At 45.6% G+C, this 22,020-nt stretch overlaps 1 protein-coding gene across 12 annotated transcripts in view; it reads right to left on the minus strand.

The window, feature by feature from the left end:
- CELF4 (CUGBP Elav-like family member 4) overlaps positions 1-22,020 on the minus strand; it is a 1,208,497-nt gene that overhangs the window by 470,591 nt on the left and 715,886 nt on the right. For all 12 annotated transcript variants that reach the window (XR_010243565.1, XM_063958143.1, XM_063958153.1 and 9 more), the window contains exon 3: positions 12,975-13,023. Coding sequence is in view for 11 of the 12 variants with exons in the window: in XM_063958143.1 (XP_063814213.1) it covers positions 12,975-13,023 (49 nt within the window). In the remaining variant the exon portion in view is untranslated. The remainder of the gene's footprint in view (positions 1-12,974; positions 13,024-22,020) is intronic.

Genomic DNA, 22,020 nt, shown 5'->3' on the forward strand with positions numbered 1-22,020 from the left:
GAACTGCAACTTTCAGATATGAATCCTAAAGGTTAAATACACTGTTCAGTGCTACCCTGACATCCCAATGTAGCTGATACAAAGCAAAATATTGCTTCCCCATCAAATATCTTCAGAATATTGTACTGATGGCATCTGATAGAAATCTGCGGTGAAGTTAGTTAGGGTCTTATAAAAGGCATTACTGCAAAGCAAGACCAGCAAGCTGTCACTCGGACTCTGGGCCTAATTCTGAGTTGATCGCAGCAGCAAATTTGTTAGTAGTTGGGTAAAACCATGTGCACTGCAGGGGGGACAGATATAACATGTGCAGAGAGAGTTAGATTTGGGTGGGGTGTGTTCAAACTGAAATCTAACTTGCAGTGTAAAAATAAAGCAGCCAGTATTTACCCTGCACAGAAACAAAATAACCCACCCAAATCTAACTCTCTCTGCACATGTTATATCTGCTCCCCCTGCAGTGCACATGGTTTTGCCCAACTGCTAACAAACTTGCTGCTGCAATCAACTCAGAATTACCCCTCTGCCTGTTCTGGTGCAGTGTCCAGAGACGGATTAAGGGGGGCTCTGGGGGTAAGTACCCTGCCCCCCCCCCATGCCTTAATCCAGCTCTGGCAGTGTCGTCTCCCTACCAATATGGAAACTGCCGCTGAGAAGCAAAGTCGGAGCGTGACAGACAGATGTATTTATCCGCTTTGTATTACAGCAAATATTGGTTTTACTTTCTCGCTAATACTTTCAGGATTCTTAATAAAAACCATGACAACGACCGTTTCAGCGCTGTGCCTGAGACACTTTACTCGGATTCATTACAGACGGGAAATTACATAATGTTGTCAGATGTAAATGAGCAAATTTCAGCTTGGTTACAGACCTGTATTAAAGATGATTTATTAATTAAACCCGTAATCCTGGCAGGAGCAATAAAGGGACGTATTTGGTATCCCTGTAGTAATATATATTTAGGTGAAAGTTAGGGGGCACTGAACATACTGTTATCAGGGCTTTGAGATTAATATTCACCACCTGAGTCTCAGGGTGGGAAAGAGAAAGACACGCAGAACCCAGCTGGAGTTTCTGAGAGACTTGTAAGTGGCTGAAAGGATTATACCGACTCTCAGAAGTCATCCCAGCCGAAGACCTTGTCAGAGCTGGCTTGAAAAGTTTTAAAGCATCTTAGTTGAAAATGAACCAGCGCTGAAGGCATTTCCTGAAAAATAGACAGCGCCTGAGGGTGAGTGAAGAACAGGCGTATGCTGGAGTAGGAGGTGTCAGCTCTATAGGTTAGAGATAAGAAGAACCATTTCAGTTCCTAGGCCCAGGGAGAAGGCGGCTGCTGGGCGAGAAGGGTACGTAGAGGGGGTGGAGGGGGGGGGGGGAAGCATGCTAGCTCTTCAAAAGCCAAACAGGACTTAGGTATCTTCTTCTGAGCAAAATTGCTAGGACTGTGGCACCAGATGACAGATGTGATGTCACTGTTAGCTACATGTGGCTGCAGAAGGACAGGTAAGGAAAGGTCTAAGTAATGCTGATGTATGTATAAACTCCAGTAATATCTGTAAAAAAGTGCCGGATTACCAAATAGGCAGAGTAGGCACCGGCCTATGGGCTCCACACTTTTAGGTGCCCGTGAAAATGGAACAAAATAATATTGATTTGATCTTGTAGGAAAATGACAATCAAGCTTACGGAAATTGTTTCCAAAAGATAGAATAAATGAATCAACTCAAAGAAAGGAAAACTTTACATTAAAGACTCTGTAGAGAAAATACTGTATTAACGTAATGGACCCATTAACAACTTAAAGAACATATACCAAAGACATCAGACTCCCATTACAGTTTCCAGATCGTAGGCTGTTGGTTGGTAAAATAAAAAACGTATTAGGAGATCATTTCCAGGGGGGGTACTGAGCTTTCAACTGCCAAGGGCCCTCCACAGGGTTTACTCCGCCACTGTCTATAAAGCTGAAAGCTAAAAATGCATGTCATAAATAGCTCTCAACATTCTACCTTCCTACCAGCCTACCTGCTTATTATCCTCCCTTCCATCCTACTTTTCTATCATCATATCTTCCATTCTACTTCCCTACCGTCCTCCATTCCTTTCATCCTAATTCCCTATCATCCAATCTTCCTTCCATTCTACTCCCCTACCATCCTTCATTCCTTCCATACTACTTCTATACCATCCTTCACTCCTTCTATCCTACTTTCCTTCCATCCTACGTCCCAAACATCCTACCTTCTAACATTCTACCTTCCTACCATCCTTCCAGCCTACCTCCCTATTATCCTCCCTTCCTTCCCTCCTACTTCTCTGTCATCATATCTTCCATTCTTCTTCCCTACCATCCCCCATTCCTTTCATCCTAATTCCCTATTATCCTATCTTCCTTCCATTCTACTCCCCTACCATACTTCATTCCTTCCATACTACTTCTCTACCATCCTTCACTCCTTCTATCCTACTTTCCTTCCATCCTACATCCCTAACATCCTACCTTCTAACATTCTACCTTCCTACATCCTCCCTTCCATCCATCCCACCTCCCTATCTTCCTATCCTCCTTTTCTCCAACCTCCCTACCATCCTCCCTTCCATTTTTCCTATCTCCCTACCATCCTCCCTTCCTTTTATCCAACCTCCCTAACATCCTCCCTTCCAGCCATACTCATGTCATAAGAAACAAATTGGGAAACCCCTCTCCTGGGGACTAAACATCTGGACCAGTCCCAGACAGGATGTGCGCTGGGACTGGTCTTCCTATAGCAACTGGTAAGCAACAGGTTGAACAATTCCGGCCTTGGAATTTGGAAATACAGAGAACCAGCGGGTTCCATGCACTATGTATATAAACTGCTGTTCTTTGAAATGTGGAGTCTAATTCCATCTGTTTTTAAGGGACTATTATACCTTAAAATTGATTCTGATTTTCGAGCCTTTGACGGCTGTTTTGAGAGCAGGAGTAATTTCCATACTACTCGAAAAGAGTGTGAGGGATATTAATTCCCAAGTGATTGGAAAATAGATTTACTAACTTTAAACCACCAGCCTGAAATGTCACCCTTTGCGAAGGAAAGTCATTGTTTGGTAATTTGATAAATGAAAATCTTAAATTACTTTCTCGGAGCCGCGGTTTATTGGAGTTATATTGGATTATCACAAGCTGTATTATTGTGTTTTGTTTCCTGTCCGTTTTTTTTCCAGCGTTGTGCTCTAATCAAAGGAAATGCACTTTATAAGGACAAACATGCTCTGCCTGGAACACCTCAAGGAGAGTATTTGTTAGAGGCTTCTCACCGCAGAAATAGAGAGCGGGCATACGGGTCTCTGAGCTAACGCATGGCGATAATGACGGTTTTCTATCACTGCGCCAAGCCACATTTTGCCACTATAAATAGTCAAAAATTTGCTTTCTTTGTCCTTCCATAATTGCTAAATGATCACAAGGCATTAATGTGGCCTGACACCAGAGGCTAAATGGGATATCACCCAGCACACCCTGGGTTACGTGACGTCATGGCATTTGAATTTACTAGGTTTTACTACAACCTCAAAAATGGCATATTTTTGGCTATCAGCTCTTTTTGGACAGTCAAAAATAAGATGAATCCGGGTAAATTCGAGCTTGTGCTTTGCAAAAAAGGACAATCCGAACCCGCACATCTCTACTATTAATTGGGTTCAAGTTACAACTTGGCATTTATATCACGGCAAAATAACCATTGTGAGTTAAAGATTTTGGGCGATTGAAAAATGGGACTGTCTTGATAAACTGAGACACATGGGAACTAGGGAGGCCAATCCCGGGCCGTTTTTTCAATCCCGGGATTCAGGATTGAAAAACGGTCAATCCTGGGATTCCCAGCATCCCGGGATTGCAGTAGGGATTAGAGAAAATTGTAGGGAGCAGCGCTGGAGGGAGGGTGTAGGTAGTGGTGCGGGAGGTAGGGAGGGTGTAGGTAGTGGTGCGGGAGGTAGGGAGGGTGTAGGTAGCGGTGCGGGAAGTAGGGAGGGTGTAGGTAGCGGTGCGAGAGGTAGGGAGGGTGTAGGTAGCGGTGCGGGAGGTAGGGAGTGTGTAGGTAGCGGTGCGGGAGGTAGGGAGTGTGTAGGTAGCGGTGCGGGAGGTAGGGAGTGTGTAGGTAGCGGTGCGGGAGGTAGGGAGGGTGTAGGTAGCGGTGCGGGAGGTAGGGAGGGTGTAGGTAGCGGTGCGGGAGGTAGGGAGTGTGTAGGTAGCGGTGCGGGAGGTAGGGAGGGTGTAGGTAGCGGTGCGGGAGGTAGGGAGTGTGTAGGTAGCGGTGCGGGAGGTAGGGTGTGTGTAGGTAGCGGTGCGGGAGGTAGGGAGGGTGTAGGTAGCGGTGCGGGAAGTAGGGAGGGTGTAGGTAGCGGTGCGGGAGGTAGGGAGGGTGTAGGTAGCGGTGCGGGAGGTAGGGAGGGTGTAGGTAGCGGTGCGGGAGGTAGGGAGGGTGTAGGTAGCGGTGCGGGAGGTAGGGAGGGTGTAGGTAGCGATGCGGGAGGTAGGGAGTGTGTAGGTAGCGGTGCGGGAGGTAGGGAGTGTGTAGGTAGCGGTGCGGGAGGTAGGGAGTGTGTAGGTAGCGGTGCGGGAGGTAGGGAGTGTGTAGGTAGCGGTGCGGGAGGTAGGGAGTGTGTAGGTAGCGGTGCGGGAGGTAGGGAGTGTGTAGGTAGCGGTGCGGGAGGTAGGGAGGGTGTAGGTAGCGGTGCGGGAGGTAGGGAGGGTGTAGGTAGCGGTGCGTGAGGTAGGGAGGGTGTAGGTAGAGGTGCGGGAGGTAGGGAGTGTGTAGGTAGCGGTGCGGGAGGTAGGGAGTGTGTAGGTAGCGGTGCGGGAGGTAGGGAGTGTGTAGGTAGCGGTGCGGGAGGTAGGGAGTGTGTAGGTAGCGGTGCGGGAGGTAGGGAGTGTGTAGGTAGCGGTGCGGGAGGTAGGGAGGGTGTAGGTAGCGGTGCGGGAGGTAGGGAGGGTGTAGGTAGCGGTGCGGGACTCAGGACAGAGGGTGTAGGTCGCGGCAGGGAGGGAGGAAGGCTGCACGGAGGGAGAGAGGATCATGTGTGTAAGTAATAGTACTTACTATTAGACGGGCGGCAACCATTAACACACTGAACGCGGCGGCATTTCAAATGAAGCGCCGGCCGCCAGCCAACCAGAGCTGGCGGACCGGCAGCCAATCAGGGAAGCGGCCACAGCAGTCGCTCCTGATTGGCTGCCGCTGCAGCTTCCCTGATTGGCTGCCGGTCCGTCAGCTCTGATTGGCTGGCGGCCGACGCTACATTTGAAGTGCCGCGCGCGTTCAACTTGTTCATGGCTGCTGCCCGCCTAAATGAGTAAGTACTATTACTTACACACCCACCCTCCCGCCGCCGCACATGCGCAGTATAATCCCGTGAATCCCGGGATTGGATGCTCCAATCCTGGGATTCAAATCCCGGCATTTTTGGGCCCAAATCCCGGGATTGGCCTCCCTAATGGGAACCCTTAATTTTTAATTCAGTAAAACTCTCCTGAAGGTGGAGTACCTCTCCTGAAGGTGGAGTACCCCTTTAATCTGTAAGACTGGGGTTGGTCATTCCGAGTTGATCGCTAGCTGCATTCGTTCGCTGTGCAGCGATGAGGGAAAAAAATGGCACTTCCGCGCATGCATATGTGGCGCAATGCGCACGCGCGACGTACTATTACAATGAACAATGTAGTTTCACACAGGGTCTAGCGAAGCATTTCAGTCGCACTGCTGGCTGCAGAGTGATTGACATGAAGTGGGCGTTTCTGGGTGTCAACTGACCGTTTTCAGGGCGTGCCAGGAAAAACGCAGGCGTGGCTGGGCAAACGCAGGGTGTGTTTGTGACGTCAAAACAGGAACTGAACAGTCTGAAGTCATCGCAAGCGCTGAGTAGGTTTAGAGATACTCAGAAACTGCACAAAAAACTTTGTAGCCGCTCTGCGATCCTTTCTTTCGCACTTCTGCTAAGCTAAAATACACTCCCAGTGGGAGGCGGCACAGCGTTTGCACGGCTGCTAAAAACTGCTAGCGAGCGAACAACTCGGAATGACCACCTGGGTACAGTAGACTTTCTCACCTCTGTACTACCGCGCAGTGAGGTGCAGCCTCCGCATTGGGTTAAACCACATGAAAGTCTTATTACCGGTCTCTTTATAAAATGCACCTTGTTCACTTCCAATGCGATCACCTTCGCTATAAACCGCCGCCTTGGAAAACCATGGTCTTATCACTTGTGGCAGACATTAAGGTGGAAAGCAATGGACGCCGCGCCAAATAGTAGACTGATACATTTTCTGCCATCTATTTTTTAACCCTTGCTCTGCCACCAGACCGCCATTCATACCACCTGCCCATCACGCACTCTCCTGCGCTCAGCAATGGGTTAAATGATTAGGCTGTGATTTTAATTTACAAATCATGTTTCATTACAGAAAGAAGATGCAGCGTCAGCTCGTTCAACCGTGATTTTCTGCTTTCTGTACTCTGCATCTGAAATCAATGGCCGGGTTGTGTGATGCAAAGGAGGAAACTCGTGAAGCGTTATTCCAGCCGGTGTAACGCAAGCACTGTGGTAGTGTGATCACTGTAAATCCCTATGCGGAGGGCCAGGGGGCAGGGCACTTTATGTCCCTACTGTACATAGGCCACTTTAAGAAAGGAGACAATATGGAGAGGTTTACCATAGTACAAATCAATAAATAAGCAACGGCCCCCCTGATAACAGCAGCATGTGCTAACGCTGGCCCCTCTCTATGCTATTAGTGTTATATGTAAATGCATGGGCCTCCATTATAGTACAGTGATACTGCAAGTCAGCAGCATTTCTGCAGTTTAAGTATTGAATATGCAATTAATAGGGAGATATCTGGTCATGCCTGGTACAGTGAGGAGGTAAAAACACCTGAATAAGCGGCTTTAGGGGCAAAGTATCAATGCAGGGTGATTTAGAAGAGAAATTGATGTGGGGAATATCGCTGAATGTACATCCCTTCCCATGCACGGCGAGAACTCTGTCCCCTCAGACTGTGTGAGGGAAGCGGAATGAGGCACCTACATTACCTCGCTCAGTGTCTCATGTGCTGACGGCGCTTCTCATCTGTTCTAAACACACACCTCATTCATTTCCACATTTCCCATTATTCAGCTAGTGCAGTCTATCCTGCCACCGGTGTACACTAGTGCTGTAACTGCCCGCAGTGCAGCAAAGAGCACCTAATACAGGGCAGCATTAACCCTTTCCTTGTACACACTGGTGCTGTAACTGCCCGCAGTGCAGCAAAGAGCACCTAATACAGGGCAGCATTAACCCTTTCCTTGTACACACTGGTGCTGTAACTGCCCGCAGTGCGGCAAAGAGCACCTAATACAGGGCAGCATTAACCCTTTCCTTGTGCACACTAGTGCTGTAACTGCCCGCAGTGCGGCAAAGAGCACCTAATACAGGGCAGCATTAACCCTTCCCTTGTACACACTGGTGCTGTAACTGCCCGCAGTGCGGCAAAGAGCACCTAATACAGGGCAGCATTAACCCTTTCCTTGAGCACACTGGTGCTGTAACTGCCCGCAGTGCGGCAAAGAGCACCTAATTCAGGGCAGCATTAACCCTTTCCTTGTGCACACTAGTGCTGTAACTGCCCGCAGTGCAGCAAAGAGCACCTAATACAGGGCAGCATTAACCCTTTCCTTGTGCACACTGGTGCTGTAACTGCCCGCAGTGCAGCAAAGAGCACCTAATACGGGGCAGCATTAACCCTTTCCTTGAGCACACTGGTGCTGTAACTGCCCGCAGTGCAGCAAAGAGCACCTAATGCAGGGCAGCATTAACCCTTTCCTTGAGCACACTGGTGCTGTAACTGCCCGCAGTGCGGCAAAGAGCACCTAATACAGGGCAGCATTAACCCTTTCCTTGTGCACATTGGTGCTGTAACTGCCCACAGTGCAGCAAAGAGCACCTAATACAGGGCAGCATTAACCCTTTCCTTGTACACACTGGTGCTGTAACTGCCCGCAGTGCAGCAAAGAGCACCTAATACAGGGCAGCATTAACCCTTTCCTTGAGCACACTGGTGCTGTAACTGCCCGCAGTGCAGCAAAGAGCACCTAATACAGGGCAGCATTAACCCTTTCCTTGTGCACACTGGTGCTGTAACTGCCCACAGTGCAGCAAAGAGCACCTAATACAGGGCAGCATTAACCCTTTCCTTGTACACACTGGTGCTGTAACTGCCCGCAGTGCAGCAAAGAGCACCTAATACAGGGCAGCATTAACCCTTTCCATGTGCACACTGGTGCTGTAACTGCCTGCAGTGCAGCAAAGTGCACCTAATACAAGGCAGCATTAACCCTTTCCTTGCACACACTGGTGCTGTAACTGTCTGCAGTGCAGCCCAGATCTCCTGATAGAGGGAATTCATTAACCCTTCTGTATCACTGATGCTGGGAATATTCTGCAGAGACAAGGGATTGGTTTAACCCTTTATGTGTCACAGACGCTGGGAAAACTGCAGAGAGACCAAGGATTTTTCTTTCAACCCTTTCTGTGTCACAGACACTGTGGATACTCTGCAGAGAGACCAGGGAAAGGTTTAACCCTTTCTGTGTCACAGACGCTGGAGATATTCTGCTTACGGGTTGGAAACATTTCTTCTGAACACACAGTGACATTATCTACACAGCGTGTCACTTTTACCTGGCAGAATTCACGGTTTATTGCTAGGTCACATCAAACGTGTAATGTGAAGACTAGGGGGTGAGCCGTGTTTCCAGATTACATCTCTGACTGCACACAGGAGGCATGCAGAGATATTATTCAGCCTTCACTGTAGGATTTCAGAGACGCTTATGAAAGTTGGTGCACAGGAAAAAGTTTGTGTAAGCCCACAGCAACCATCAAACAGGTTCCAGCTCATCTTGTGACACCAGTGTAGCAAATACCCATACCCTAAATCTAATCCTAACTCCCAACTCTAAGCCTAACCGTTAACCTGATGCTCATTCAATACACGTCAACATTCTGGTGTGGAAATTCACCGTACCAGCAAGTTTTGGAATTTGGCCTTATCTCTCCCACACAACAATCGTCTATGGTCTAGTCACTCAGACTATGGGGGTCATTCCGAGTTGATCGCTAGCTGCCGTTGTTCGCAGCGCAGCGATCAGGCTAAAAATCGGCATTTCTGCGCATGCGTATGCACCGCAATGCGCACGGGCAAAGTACGGGTACAAAGGCATTTGTTGTTTTGCACAGGTTCTAGCGAAGTTTTCTTTTGCAAGAAGATTGACAGGAAGGGGGCGTTTCTGGGTGTCAACTGACCGTTTTCAGGGAGTGTTTGTAAAAATGCAGGTGTGTCTGAAAAAACGCAGGTGTGGCTGGGCGTTCGCTGGGCGGGTGTATGACGTCAAATCCGGACACGAAGAGGCTGAAGTGATCGCAAGCGCTGAGTAGGTTCAGAGCTACTCAGAAACTGCACAAACTGTTTTTGCAGAGCTAGGCTGCACATGCGTTCGCACTTCTGCTAAGCTAAAATACAGTCGTCAGTGGGCGGCGGCATAGCGCTTGCACGGCTGCTAAAACTAGCCAGCGAGCGAACAACTCGAAATGGCCCCCTATAAGTCCAGCTAAAAGCAAATGTACAAACATGACGCAGAACGGGAAATCCAGAGCGGAACCCGACAACCGTCGTAACGTTTACGCTCAACTGGCGGCTTGTTCTGTCGTGAACTTCAACTCGTACCCAATTGATCCATCCGGGCAGATTAACAATCAATACCACAATCATGCTACACTTAGTTTGGCTGTGTACATCCTGCTATTGCCAGACACCAGTCACACAGACACACATACTGGATGCACAAAAGTTGGATATAAACTTACATACAGTATAATGAAACAACCCACAATATGTGAACTTCCCGATCAGGTCTCACACTGCAGATTACAGAAATTGGCAATAAAAAAAAGCAATCAGTGCAAATTATACACAGCAGAACTCTATGAAGTGTTATGTTAATGATAAGAGGCGGTGAGACGGCACATATGCAGGTATATAATGCATCTGTAACATAAATATGTGAAGGTTATTCCAAAGTGTTTTCTCAGAAGATCTCCCGTCGTTATTCCTGAAAGCGAGAGCTTACTGCTTTCCGAGGTGTAATTACTGTAAGACGTCTGAAGAGTCGGATAAAGTAGCTGCGCATTAAAAGCCAGGCGTGACGTTCTGGCGATACAATCTTAACGTTGACATCCGCACACCCACCAACATCGTTCAGCATTTACAAAGAGCTAGACTGTGCCCCCAAATTGCTTCCTTAGCCTAAAAACACCCCTTTAGCACCATGCTGCCCCCTGCAGGGAGAAGGGTAGCCAACCTACTTTCCAGAGTGAACCTAAATCAATGCAGAGGGCACTGCAGAGTTCCCAGGACAATGGCGGTCATTCCGAGTTGATCGCTAGCTGAAAATGTTCGCTGTGCAGCGATGATGCAAAAAAAGGCACTTTTGCGCATGCGTATGCGGCGCAATGCGCACGCGCGAAGTCATATTACAACGATCAATGTAGTTTCACACAAGGTCTAGCGAAGCTTTTCAGTCGCACTGCTGGCCGCAGAGTGATTGACAGGAAGTGGGCATTTCTGGGTGTCAACTGACCGTTTTCAGGGAGTGTACGAAAAAAAGCAGGCGTGACAGGAAAAACGCAGGCATGGCTGGGTAAATGCAGGGCGTGTTTGTGACGTCAAATCCGGAACTATACAGTCTGAAGTGATCGCAAGTGCTGAGTAGGTCTGAAGCTACTCTGAAACTGCACAAAATGATTTTGCTGCCGCTCTGCGAACGTTTCGTTCGCACTTCTGCTAAGCTAAGATACACTCCCGGAGGGCGGCTGCATAGCGTTTGCCCGGCTGCTAAACCTAGCTAGCGAGCGATCATCTCGGAATGACCCCCAATGTGTATAACCCTGCGAGATGATATAAATGCATTGCTGAAAAACTCAGAATATCATGCTTAGAAGGAACAGAGCACTTGAACAAGCCAAAAATGTAGCCATCTGGAGGTAGACAACACACTTGTCCCAGTAACGTAAACACTCCACCCTCTGCTGACAGGCAGATACATATTACATAGGGAGTACAATAATGTAACTACAGTATAATCTGTATCACTATACTAATCGAGCTCCGTAAGACCTGTAGGTTGCACATATTAAATATCTAAGCCTAGCTGCCCCCCAATTGCAGATGTTTCTCTAACGCCTAGCCCCCCTTTCTGCAAAACGACTGCCACATTTTCTTAGATCCTGTACGCAATCACAGTTATGCCCTTGCTCCATCTGCCACTGACGCCGGTGTCCCAGCGATAATATATATGATCCAATACACGTACAGATAAAATGCCTTCTACTCCTCATCATCCTCATCCAGACCGTAACAAATAATACTATATACTGCAGCTGCCATGCTTTGTCTAACGAGTCTAACACCCCACCAATTGTAACCCATGCTTTTTTGTTAATAGGTGATAGCTTTCATTTACTGACTTTTAAATACCAGTACACTCCTGCAACTTTTACTAGACACATTGCTGTCTGCCCTCAGTCCCAGCTTAGTATTTCAGACAGTTGTTTCATTTGGTTGCTTTGGGATACTACACAAACAGTGGGGGAGGTTTATCAAACCGCCTAAAGGGGTGGAGTTGAGAAGTAGCTCACAGCATTTATCTAGAACATTCTATAATAATAGGTAGATTGGTTTCTATGGGCAACGTCAATTCTGTCCCCTTTAGGTTTGATACATTTCCCGCACGTGTCGATGCAGGGGGCCTCATAGACTTGTGTCTGTCAGATGATATGGCGCCTGATCAGAGGTGAACGCAGATCACGCGCTGCTGCGATTACTCACGGATTCTCAAGTGCGTAAAAATATGCAAATTCCGGTGTAAACACCTCCCCTTGTGCACTGTCCTGTCACGCCCACTTTTCTTATCTGAGCGATGCCCAAGTGTGCTGGTGGATCCGATCTCTCCACCATCAACGCACCATCGGTCGCGATAGTGACGCCATGAGCAGCCCCTGCCTGGTGCAGAACCTTCCTTGTACAGTAACTTTCTTAAGATATGACCACTGTGGCTGCGATGCTACCAATGAGATCCTTGCCGCTTGCTGAACACGCCCATGACACACCCGCAACCTGCCCGTGACTCTTCCTTTTTGCAAAGACTTTAGGTCACCCCGCCCTGAACCGCCCATGGATTGCAGAAGCCCTCTCAACTAGCAGCGACACAACTGCACACGCCATATCACTTAATTTCTCATGCGTGCGCAGTAAGGACTCTCCTGGGCTGCGCATGCGCAGTTTGCTGATTGACGCCCCTAACCTGCGATCTCTCATCTGCGTCCACCTCTAGAGCCAGGCCCATAACGACACGGCTGAAAATCCACAGATAGATCATGCAATGTATTTAGTACAAGTTACACAGGGCACATAGAAAGCAATAAGGTGGCAGGCGGTGGCGAATACGCCCCTGAAATACGCCATCGCGATGTCTACTAAGCCACATAAGCATATGATCCAATCTAGCAGCACTGCAGAAAAATGCATCGGCCAGAACCCCGTGAGAACAGCAGCGGATGGGAACCCGCCAGCAGACGGGGAAAGTTTGGATTCATTTTAAACTTTCTGCAAATCAGCGGCTGACACTGCGCTCCTTAACGAGACACTTATCGGTTTCCTTGGCAATACCTGGCACCTCTCGCCTTTCAAAATCTAATAATAATTGCATGTGAGAAAGAAAAAAAAACAAAGTGAGGAAACGAACGGGGAATTAATCAGTGCCGATCCCATAATGCAGAGGGAATGTCTCTGGCAGCGATTACGCTGCTAATTGATCAGCTCGCTACATGACACAACCCACAAGGCAATCACAATACTACTTAGCAGTAAGGCTGGGAGCAACCCAGTACAGTACCTCCTCTACTCTCGCTGTCCGCTGGCTTCACCTGGATTGGCCGGTTCATCTGTAAAGACACAATAAAAGAAGAGGCGCGTTAGACGGCGGCGAGCACACAATTTGCAAAACATTCCGCAAACTTCGTTCCCAACTATTTGAAAAAAAAATTAAGAATTTAAAAGTTTCATTGTCGTTGGTACAGGGAGGTCCATGCGGTGTGACAAAAAACACAAGTAAAGATTTTGCAACAAAGAGCTTGCACTCTACACGGAGTGAATAAATAAGGGCGCAGGAGAGCGGATGCATAGATAGACGGATATAATCACCTGGCTGTGAGATTAGAAGTCAGTGTTCTGGGATGAGAGTAAATGGGGTGTAGCATTTAGGAAGATGAACACGCTGAATGATAAGATATGTCAACCATTAGCAGTTAGATAAATGGCGGAGAAGGAGTGTGATCGAGATAAGCGCCACGTTTGGGACACATCCAGATATTGCAGAAATATTGCAGCTTCATTCACCACAAACAGCAAATAGTATAGGGGAGGGGAAGACGGCTCCAGGCAAGTTTTAGGAAGAGGGTTCCTTATATTACTGGAGGAGGGGGAGGGGGTGAAAGGTTTAAAGGTTTACTCTACTATTACAGAATATATGTGTGTGTGTGTGTGTGTGTGTGTGTGTGTGTGTGTGTGTGTGTGTGTGTGTGTGTGTGTGTGTGTGTATAGATAGATAGATAGATAGATAGATAGATAGATAGATAGATAGATAGATAGATAGATAGATAGATAGATAGATAATGTATTGTATATACACTGGATATAAAAAAAAAAAAAATCACACAGTTCTATGTCATATCCAAGGGCAATAGATAACACACACCTTGGAGGTGAAGCCAATGTGTTTAGTAAAAGTTACAGTGGGGTATGAAAAATACATGTACAGTATACAAATGAGTTTTTGTAACCACTAACAAATAAACACCCTACCCCCCACGCCCCACTGTCCCTCAGGGCAACATTGTGTTTTTTTTATAGATATTTTGTTACAAATACTGTGCAATATTGATGCCCATGTAGTAGCTGAACCATAGTTGGCAACTCTGTGGGCTCCCCTCTGGAAGGGCCTGAAGGGGCAATCGCAGGGGCAACAATTTGGGAGGAGGGGGGGGGGGGGGGTAGTACAGAGAATCTCCCCATTGCAGTTCGCTGTATGTAAAAGCTGGAAGTGGGGTCAAAATTACACAATTGACTGGCAAACGTGTCATCACAGCCACGTCTACATCACTGCGAAAGTGGGCAGGAGGTTTATTTCTCTTCTGAGTTCTTGGGAGAGCTCCCGAAACTGTGCGGGGGGGTAGGCAAAATATAAGATGGACCCACAAGCTGTATTTAAAGATATATCCTTTATCCTCTAGTTAAGAGGTGGATAAAATGTGGCTCTTAGGTGCTGTGGAACTACAAGCCCCAGAGCTTCTTTTTGCTGAAGCCTGCACATCGCCCAATTACAATACTGTATTATGTCACATTCCCAGTACTGCAGGTATATAATAATTTACAGTGGTTGCATGCATACTGACATCCAGGCGAATAGTGCAAGTAACAAAGCCTCACTCTCAGTACAGTCTGCAGTCTATGGAATACTCACAGTGCCCCTGACCCCTACCACTCACTCGCAGACCCCCCCCTTTCTGCCCCCAGGGGAACCCGTGAGTCTATCCTAGGCCCATTCTGGAGCATTATTAATCATATATCACAAGAAACACATCGTGATCCATCCAACTACATATCGACCGTTGTGTCTGCTCCGTGTGTCCTGCAGACAAGGATATACAGAGGGATCGAGAGTTCAGCTACGATGCAGCGACAAGACATCTCGCTCTTGTGTAAGAGTTCTCGTCCTCTCCACTCATGTATTTGTGTTTGTAGCTGGACGTCAGCTGGAAAATCAGCATTTAATCTGACCGCACTTGTGGATCTACACTTGGTGCTCTCAAGGCTTAGTGTGACCTGGGGAAAAGTGCTGCAATCAGACCACGTCGTTTCCAGATGGCGATCAATGCTAACGATGCGTTAATATCAATGATCTGTAGACTACGCAGCTTCAATATGTCAGAGACACAGAAACACCAAATGTAAAATACTGGAAAATGTCTGAGATAAAACAGCTAATAACATTGACACACATATATATATATATATATATATATATATATATATATATAAGTAGTGGTAGTGTTCAGCACTCTGTACTTGAAAGCTGAAAGCTGCTCCGGTGCCCTGCCAGCTGATGTCAGTATATAGCAGGGAAAAACGGCTGGCACTCAGAGACTTGAAAAAACCATTCAGACTACGTGGTTAAATGCCAACGTTTCAGGGTGTAACCCTTTTATCAAATAAAAGGGTTACACCCTGAAACGTTGGCATTTAACCACGTAGTCTGAATGGTTTTTTCAAGTCTCTGAGTGCCAGCCGTTTTTCCCTGCTATATATATATATATATATATATATATACACTAGCGTTTGCATGCAGCTTCGCTCGCGTGAATGTCGGCTATTGCTCAGCGGAACTAACGTTACAAAATTTCTTTGTAGACAATATTTGCAGTTTTTCCTGATGGTTGGGGCCACTAACTCGTGAGCAGGCCACGTAAAGCTGCCCACGGGAGAAGCAGCTGGGCTCTCAGATCTACGCCTGCAGCCCTGAGCGCTTGCTCCTGCAACTTGCTAATCGTCATAGCGAAGCAGACGCTTAAAGGAAACTGCAGGCGCTTGAAATGTAAATCAAAATTGCTGGGGATAAGGGGTATACGTGGTATATTCACAGTCTCACCTGCACCACATCCCATTACAATCTCTGTCGCAATTACGTTCCTCTGCAGAGCAGTCACTTTAAGTCGGGTTCTGTTGCATAACTTGGCCGAAATCATGTTCTGCAGAAGCATGATCGGAAAACCCACTTTCAGTGCCATGCTGTGCGCTGGAAGTCAAGCATCTGGTTTTTCTTTTGTTGCTCCTTTCCCTGATGTCACAGCGAGATCACAAATACCTCATGTTCTTTCTAAGTCACTACGCTATACAATAGTGAAAACGCCATCCAAATTCACCCAGTAGTTTTTGCATGATGCCGGAACGAACAGACAGACAGAAATTCCGAAAAACATTTTCTTTCATTTCCGTAGATCATAAACAGTCTCTAGAAGTATATTTCTAAATATATATATATATATATATATATAAAACATTTCCATACCGTGACAGAACTACACAGATATAATTGATCTGTATTCTGTGCAGCTGGAATACAATGATCACCGCCTGTTACTGCACAAGGCTTATTCTCTTTACAAACTCCACTGAGTCATATTCTCTGCCCTATCCTTAAGATGAATGAGTTGCCAATTCTACATCTTCCCTGTTATTATACCAAAACACTTGCGCCAAACTCACCCCCACCCCCACCCCACGCTGTTGCATCAACGCGTACTGATACATTAAACAAGACATTCCATTAATTTCTTCATCATCATAAGTTAAGAGTGGGACACTCTCTTTAAATATTCATTCAGCTATGAAAACTGAGCATTAAAATTTTAATAATGTCAAGCTCGTTTGAACTGATCTCCTAAGGGACCATTACAATACAATTAAAATAAATATGATGATTGATTGTCCAGGCTGGCTCACCTGTCCGGCTCTGCCACTAGTCAGGGAGATTCTGATGCCTACTTCACTGGCGTGATAATCAAATGAGACCCAACGGAGGGTAACAAAGGAAAAATGTGAGGACTGGGCACAGTATGCTAATTAATACACAGAGCACAATGCAGCTAATTGCTAACTTTTATTCTCAAATCCAGTACTCAGTCCTTAGACTAATCTGTATTGTGCAAATTCTGCAAAAGAAGACACTGTATATGCACTATTAAAGCATCAATACTACACATAAATAAGGTGTGTACTTTAAAACATTACTTGGTTTGTTTCTTGAGGCACCAATTAAAGATCTATATTTAACTGCAGCGTCTAAAGCGACCCCAGTTAGACTGCACAAGACGGTACGTGATGTAGCGAGCAGAGAGGCTTTGAAACACTCCTCTGAGCTCAGTCACATCCTACCCCTCCTTTTCTCTTCAGTGTCACCACATAACAGGTTGAGAGCTGTGAATCTGTACATGGGTGTGTTTTTGTGCGTGCATGCATGTGTGTTAGAGAGTGTGAGGCTGGTGCCCATATTTGCACCCTCCAGAGACAGTTTGAAAAGGAGATAATGATTTGTAAGAGAACAGCTAATAAAACCCACAGATCGTATCTATGCTTAATAGGTGCTTAACATGCTATTTGAATACAATAAATCTCTACTGTGTGGGATTGCTGCTGTAATAAGGCTCTGAGTTTATAGACCAAAATTACTTCTTTGTTACCATTGAAACAAAAGTGAAGAAATTAGTAGTTTTCTAAATACCCGAAAATCCCTGAACCAAAATGTCGATTTATAAAATGACCTAAATGATGAGGTTTCCAAACGTGGTCCTCAAGACACCCCAGCGGTCCAGGTGTTAAGTATGTTCATGCTTGTTCACAGGTGACTTAATGACTTCAGTCAATTTGATTTAACCATCTGTGCTGAGCCACGGATATACTTAAAACATGGACCGTCAGGATGCTCGAGGACCGTGTTTGGGAACCTCTGACCTAACGTGATCAGAACTTTAATATACATATTTATACTGTATTATACATATGGGTCCACCTTTATCTTGTCCTTTAATAGGAATAGCTGAGCCAGGGCAGTGGGACTTAATCCCCTGCTGTAATGACTTTATCCCCTGCTGTATTGTTCTCTCTGTATTGTATTGCAGCTGAGAACAATAGATGAAAGGTTTATGCTAATAGGCCTTGGTGCACCTAGGTGCAGCAGAGAAGCCTAGATGTGCGTGGCTCCATCAGTATTCTAAAGGGAGCTATTTTGCTGAATCCTAAACTTACAGTGCAATAATAAAACTGCCCAGTGTTAGCGTGCGGCATGGAACAGTGGACAGTATTGTCTCTGCATGCAGAAATAATTCCATCTACACCTCTTCCATCGAGGAAGCCTGCAAAGGGATATTTACAGCTAAACATTCTGGCCTAGATCCGGACGCACAGTTACATATAGAACTGGGGCACGACACGTGGGCGCTTATTAGTACATTTGACCAGAAAGTAGACAACATTTTCTCAAGTTTGTAGATGACCCCCCCACATCTTAGCCCTTGGATATGATGCAGAGTTAATAAAAGCAATTACGGCCCTCGCAATCCAGAAACATCTTTTAGTTCCTGTTCTACTTTAAATAGATTAACTTCAACAAGTCACGGATCGCTCCGTCCCAGCAGGTAGTTGTCTTAAGAAAACCTTTCAGACCATAACAGCAGATGCGTCCTACTGAGCCGCCATGGCAGAACGGGAGATAAAGAATACCATTATGCGCGCTGCCGTGTCTGTGCTGTTTCTGGAGCTCGATATGAAAGATGACATTTTGTCAGTAAAGAATAAACTATTTGTTTTCTTGCACTATATTTAGTTTAGCTGCCTCGGTTGCTTCTGTTAACGAGGACGCTCGTCTTTAAATATATTGAAATTCCCCCGCTGACAAGCGCATTAGCTTGGTGAGGTGAGACATCTTTTTATAAACTGTTAAATGGATAATAGGGCGGTGAGATTCTGCAGTGTACACAGGCTCCGGATTACCTCAATTTATGCGCCTTTCTCTGCTAATGGGCACAAATGTCGGGCAGGCGCCATTTTACATGTTCCTGCAGAGTTTGGTCACGAGACAAAATGGCCGCTCTGTCAAGGGGGTAATATATCTATCTATCTATCTATCTATCTATCTATCTATCTATCTATCTATCTATCTATCTATCTATCTATCTATATAAATGCACAGTATACTACACAAGTGACATGAATAAAAGCGTAAACTGTTCCAGAATATCTAATCACATTTATTGATGGTTATGTCATCCCTTATATTTAGGGGGGTAGTGATGTCATCTCATCCCATACACTTGGTGAGTAGTGATGTCAGCTCTTAAAGTGGTGCAACTTGTTGTATTTGGTGAGCATTAATGTAATTTAGTATATTTGGTGAGTAGTGATGTCATCTCATCTCATTTACTTGGTGAGCAGTGATGTCAGCTCTTATAGTGATGCAATTTGTTATATTTGTTGAGCAGCGATGTCATTTAGTATATTTGTTGAGTAGTGATGTCATCTCGTAGACTTGGTGAGAAGTGATGTCATCGCATCATGCAATACCACCAGGGAGGCATCTGATTGGCTCCAAATTTATTATGCAGCAGGACAACGACCTCAAAAATACAGCCAATGTCATTAAGAACTATCTTCAGCGTAAAGAAGAACAAGGAGACCTGGAAGTGATGATATGACCCCACAGAGCCCTGATCTCAACATCATCATGTCTGTCCGGGATTACATGAAGAGACAGAAGGATTTGATCAAGCCGACATCCAAAATAAATATATATATATATATATATATATATATATATATTTATTTATTTATTTTTCTGAAGAAATAGAAAGTCGTTATGTCCTCAGGCCGACCTTACTTAGGTCAACACTCAATAGGTCGACACCTGCAAAAAGTCGACATGAACATTAGGTCAATATGGCAAAGGTCGACACATGAAAAGGTAGACATGACTTTTTCACACTTTCCCCCCCCCCCCAGTTTTTGAGATTTTTCATACTGTACGATCCACGTGGACTACCACTGGGAATAGTAATGGTAAGCGAGCCATGCGAATAGTAAGCGAGCCATGCCAGGGGACACGGTACGCTGACTGGGGGTCACGGTCATTTTATGAAGAAAACTACACCAAAAAACAACATGTTGACACGTTCTACGACTTCCTGCCGACCACGTCGACCTTTGTTCATGTGTCGACCAATAGTCGTTGAACTAATGTGTATCGATCTTAATAGGGTGGACCCAACAAACCCATTCCGTAGGGACACCGTTAGTTTTTGAAAGCAGCAGTCCCTCTTTTAACTTCCAAAAATAAAAGCAGAACTCAAAGTTTAATGAAGCAAAGTCCAAAAGAAACTATTTGTTCAGAAGTAGGATTGATAAGAGGAAAGAACGGCAATCTGACACAGAGCCGCATATACAATAAAATGTTCGCTAATTGGTGAGATTAACACAAAAGTTCATTTTAAAATGGAAGCCGGGGGACTGCTACCTTCCTCCGAATAATCTTTTACTAATACCTCCTGCTCCCCGCCGACCATTACAAGAAGGATTTATCAGGGTTTTGGCACCTCCAACTGTCTTGTTTCTCTGAGATGGTTTTTCTCCTATGTTTAATCAAAATCCTGCTTGTTTAAGCATCCTCTGCTATTGAATTATGAAATAATAGAACATTAACTCAATTTTGAGAGGAAATGCTGTGTTGGAGATAACTGTGTTTTGTGTACAGTCTGCTTCTACAACAAGTTTACAGCATAGGGAGCGATAAATTACAAGTAACAGAAGCACTCAAGGTATGTCGCTCTATTGTCTGAAAGCATTAGAGATATAATGCCGTGTGACATAATGCAATTTAATATAATAATTCAAGAGCGCAGACAATGCCATGTTCTCATATGAAGGGCTCGTACTTTCCTGACGAGCGGCCCTGATTATAGGCCCCCTGAATTATCGCTAATGGCTTACAAAAGAAACTACAACAATTGCACCAGTCCATTAATGATGGGCTAGGAGGTTTTAGGGGAGGCCTACAGGACGTGCCGTGCGGCGTATTTTACAGAGGCCTCTACTCATCAAGCATCCCAGATGTGGCGAAGTTGGGCTCTTGCTTGTACTGTAATTAGCACTGTTTGATTAATCAATCATTATAGTTAATATGTCAAAATTGGGTGTCCAACAGTTCTGCCGGATTTTGGACTGTAGTCGTCATTGTAGATCTCCTGACAAGGATTCCCTGAATGTTGGCAACTCAAGTGAAAACAATAAAACTGACTAGCCTCAACCTTATAATCCTTTGTTCCAGCATGATCCCAAATCTCTAAATAAAGCTCAAGGCCGACTGTACATCAAAACGAGGCATCACTATGCAACCAACTCAACCATCGTGAGGGCCAACAGACCTGTGGCTTTGTTCCTTGGCCACCAAACTTGTCACACATCCTGCATGTAGTAGGCAGGTAACACCTTCCACTGGCAGGACCCAGTCGCAAGCTTCCCTTTGGGTTCTGCTGATGGGACAAGAGACCTAGTAAGGTTATCGAACAGATGTCCTAGAGAGTCGACCACACAGTGAGGTTTCTGGACTACATGTTCCAAAACACAGTAGAGAAACTCCTGCATCTTGGTTCTGCTGCACGGGGTATAACGGTCTTGGAAGGTCTACCCCCTGCAGATCTGAGACAACATTAGCCTCGCCTTCCATCTCCTTAGACTTTAAATATACATGCATAGGAGAGAGAGAGATTTAAGAGTTGCATGTATTTTTTAGATTACGCATACACCTGCAGCCGTGTTATGTGCAATGTTATAATCACAATTAATCCTTATTTGGACTCTGCGCCTGCCATGTTAACGATCCGGGGCTAAGGTGTTTGGTAATTGAATGGTCTGCTCAGAAAACGCTGCAGCCAGAGCTAGGTCACCCTTTTTGGTCTTGGCGGTTAACTTAAAACAAAATCATTTATGGTCAATAATACCAGGTTATGGAAGGTCAATAACTTTCAATTATTCATCCCCACTCCTGTGTTTCCTTTGCCACAGATACGTAGCTCTGAACGGCTTTCAATGAATTAAGCATATTGTGGGAATTTGGGAAGATGATTAAAAAAAACTACTTAAAAAAAAAAAGAAAAAGAAGAGAAATAAAGTAGCATTAAAAAAGAGAGGGCGTTAGAGGAAGATCAGATGCTGCCAGGTTTAGAGTATCACAGAAAAGAGCTTTCAGAATTAAACCATGTAGAATTCCAGTCAGTCCATGGAAGAGTGCAATGCTCACCTATTGCGGAGATTGCGAAACGCGTGTGTGGTACCTC

Source organism: Pseudophryne corroboree, chromosome 1, assembly GCF_028390025.1.
Source record: "Pseudophryne corroboree isolate aPseCor3 chromosome 1, aPseCor3.hap2, whole genome shotgun sequence".
Taxonomy (NCBI): domain Eukaryota; kingdom Metazoa; phylum Chordata; class Amphibia; order Anura; family Myobatrachidae; genus Pseudophryne; species Pseudophryne corroboree.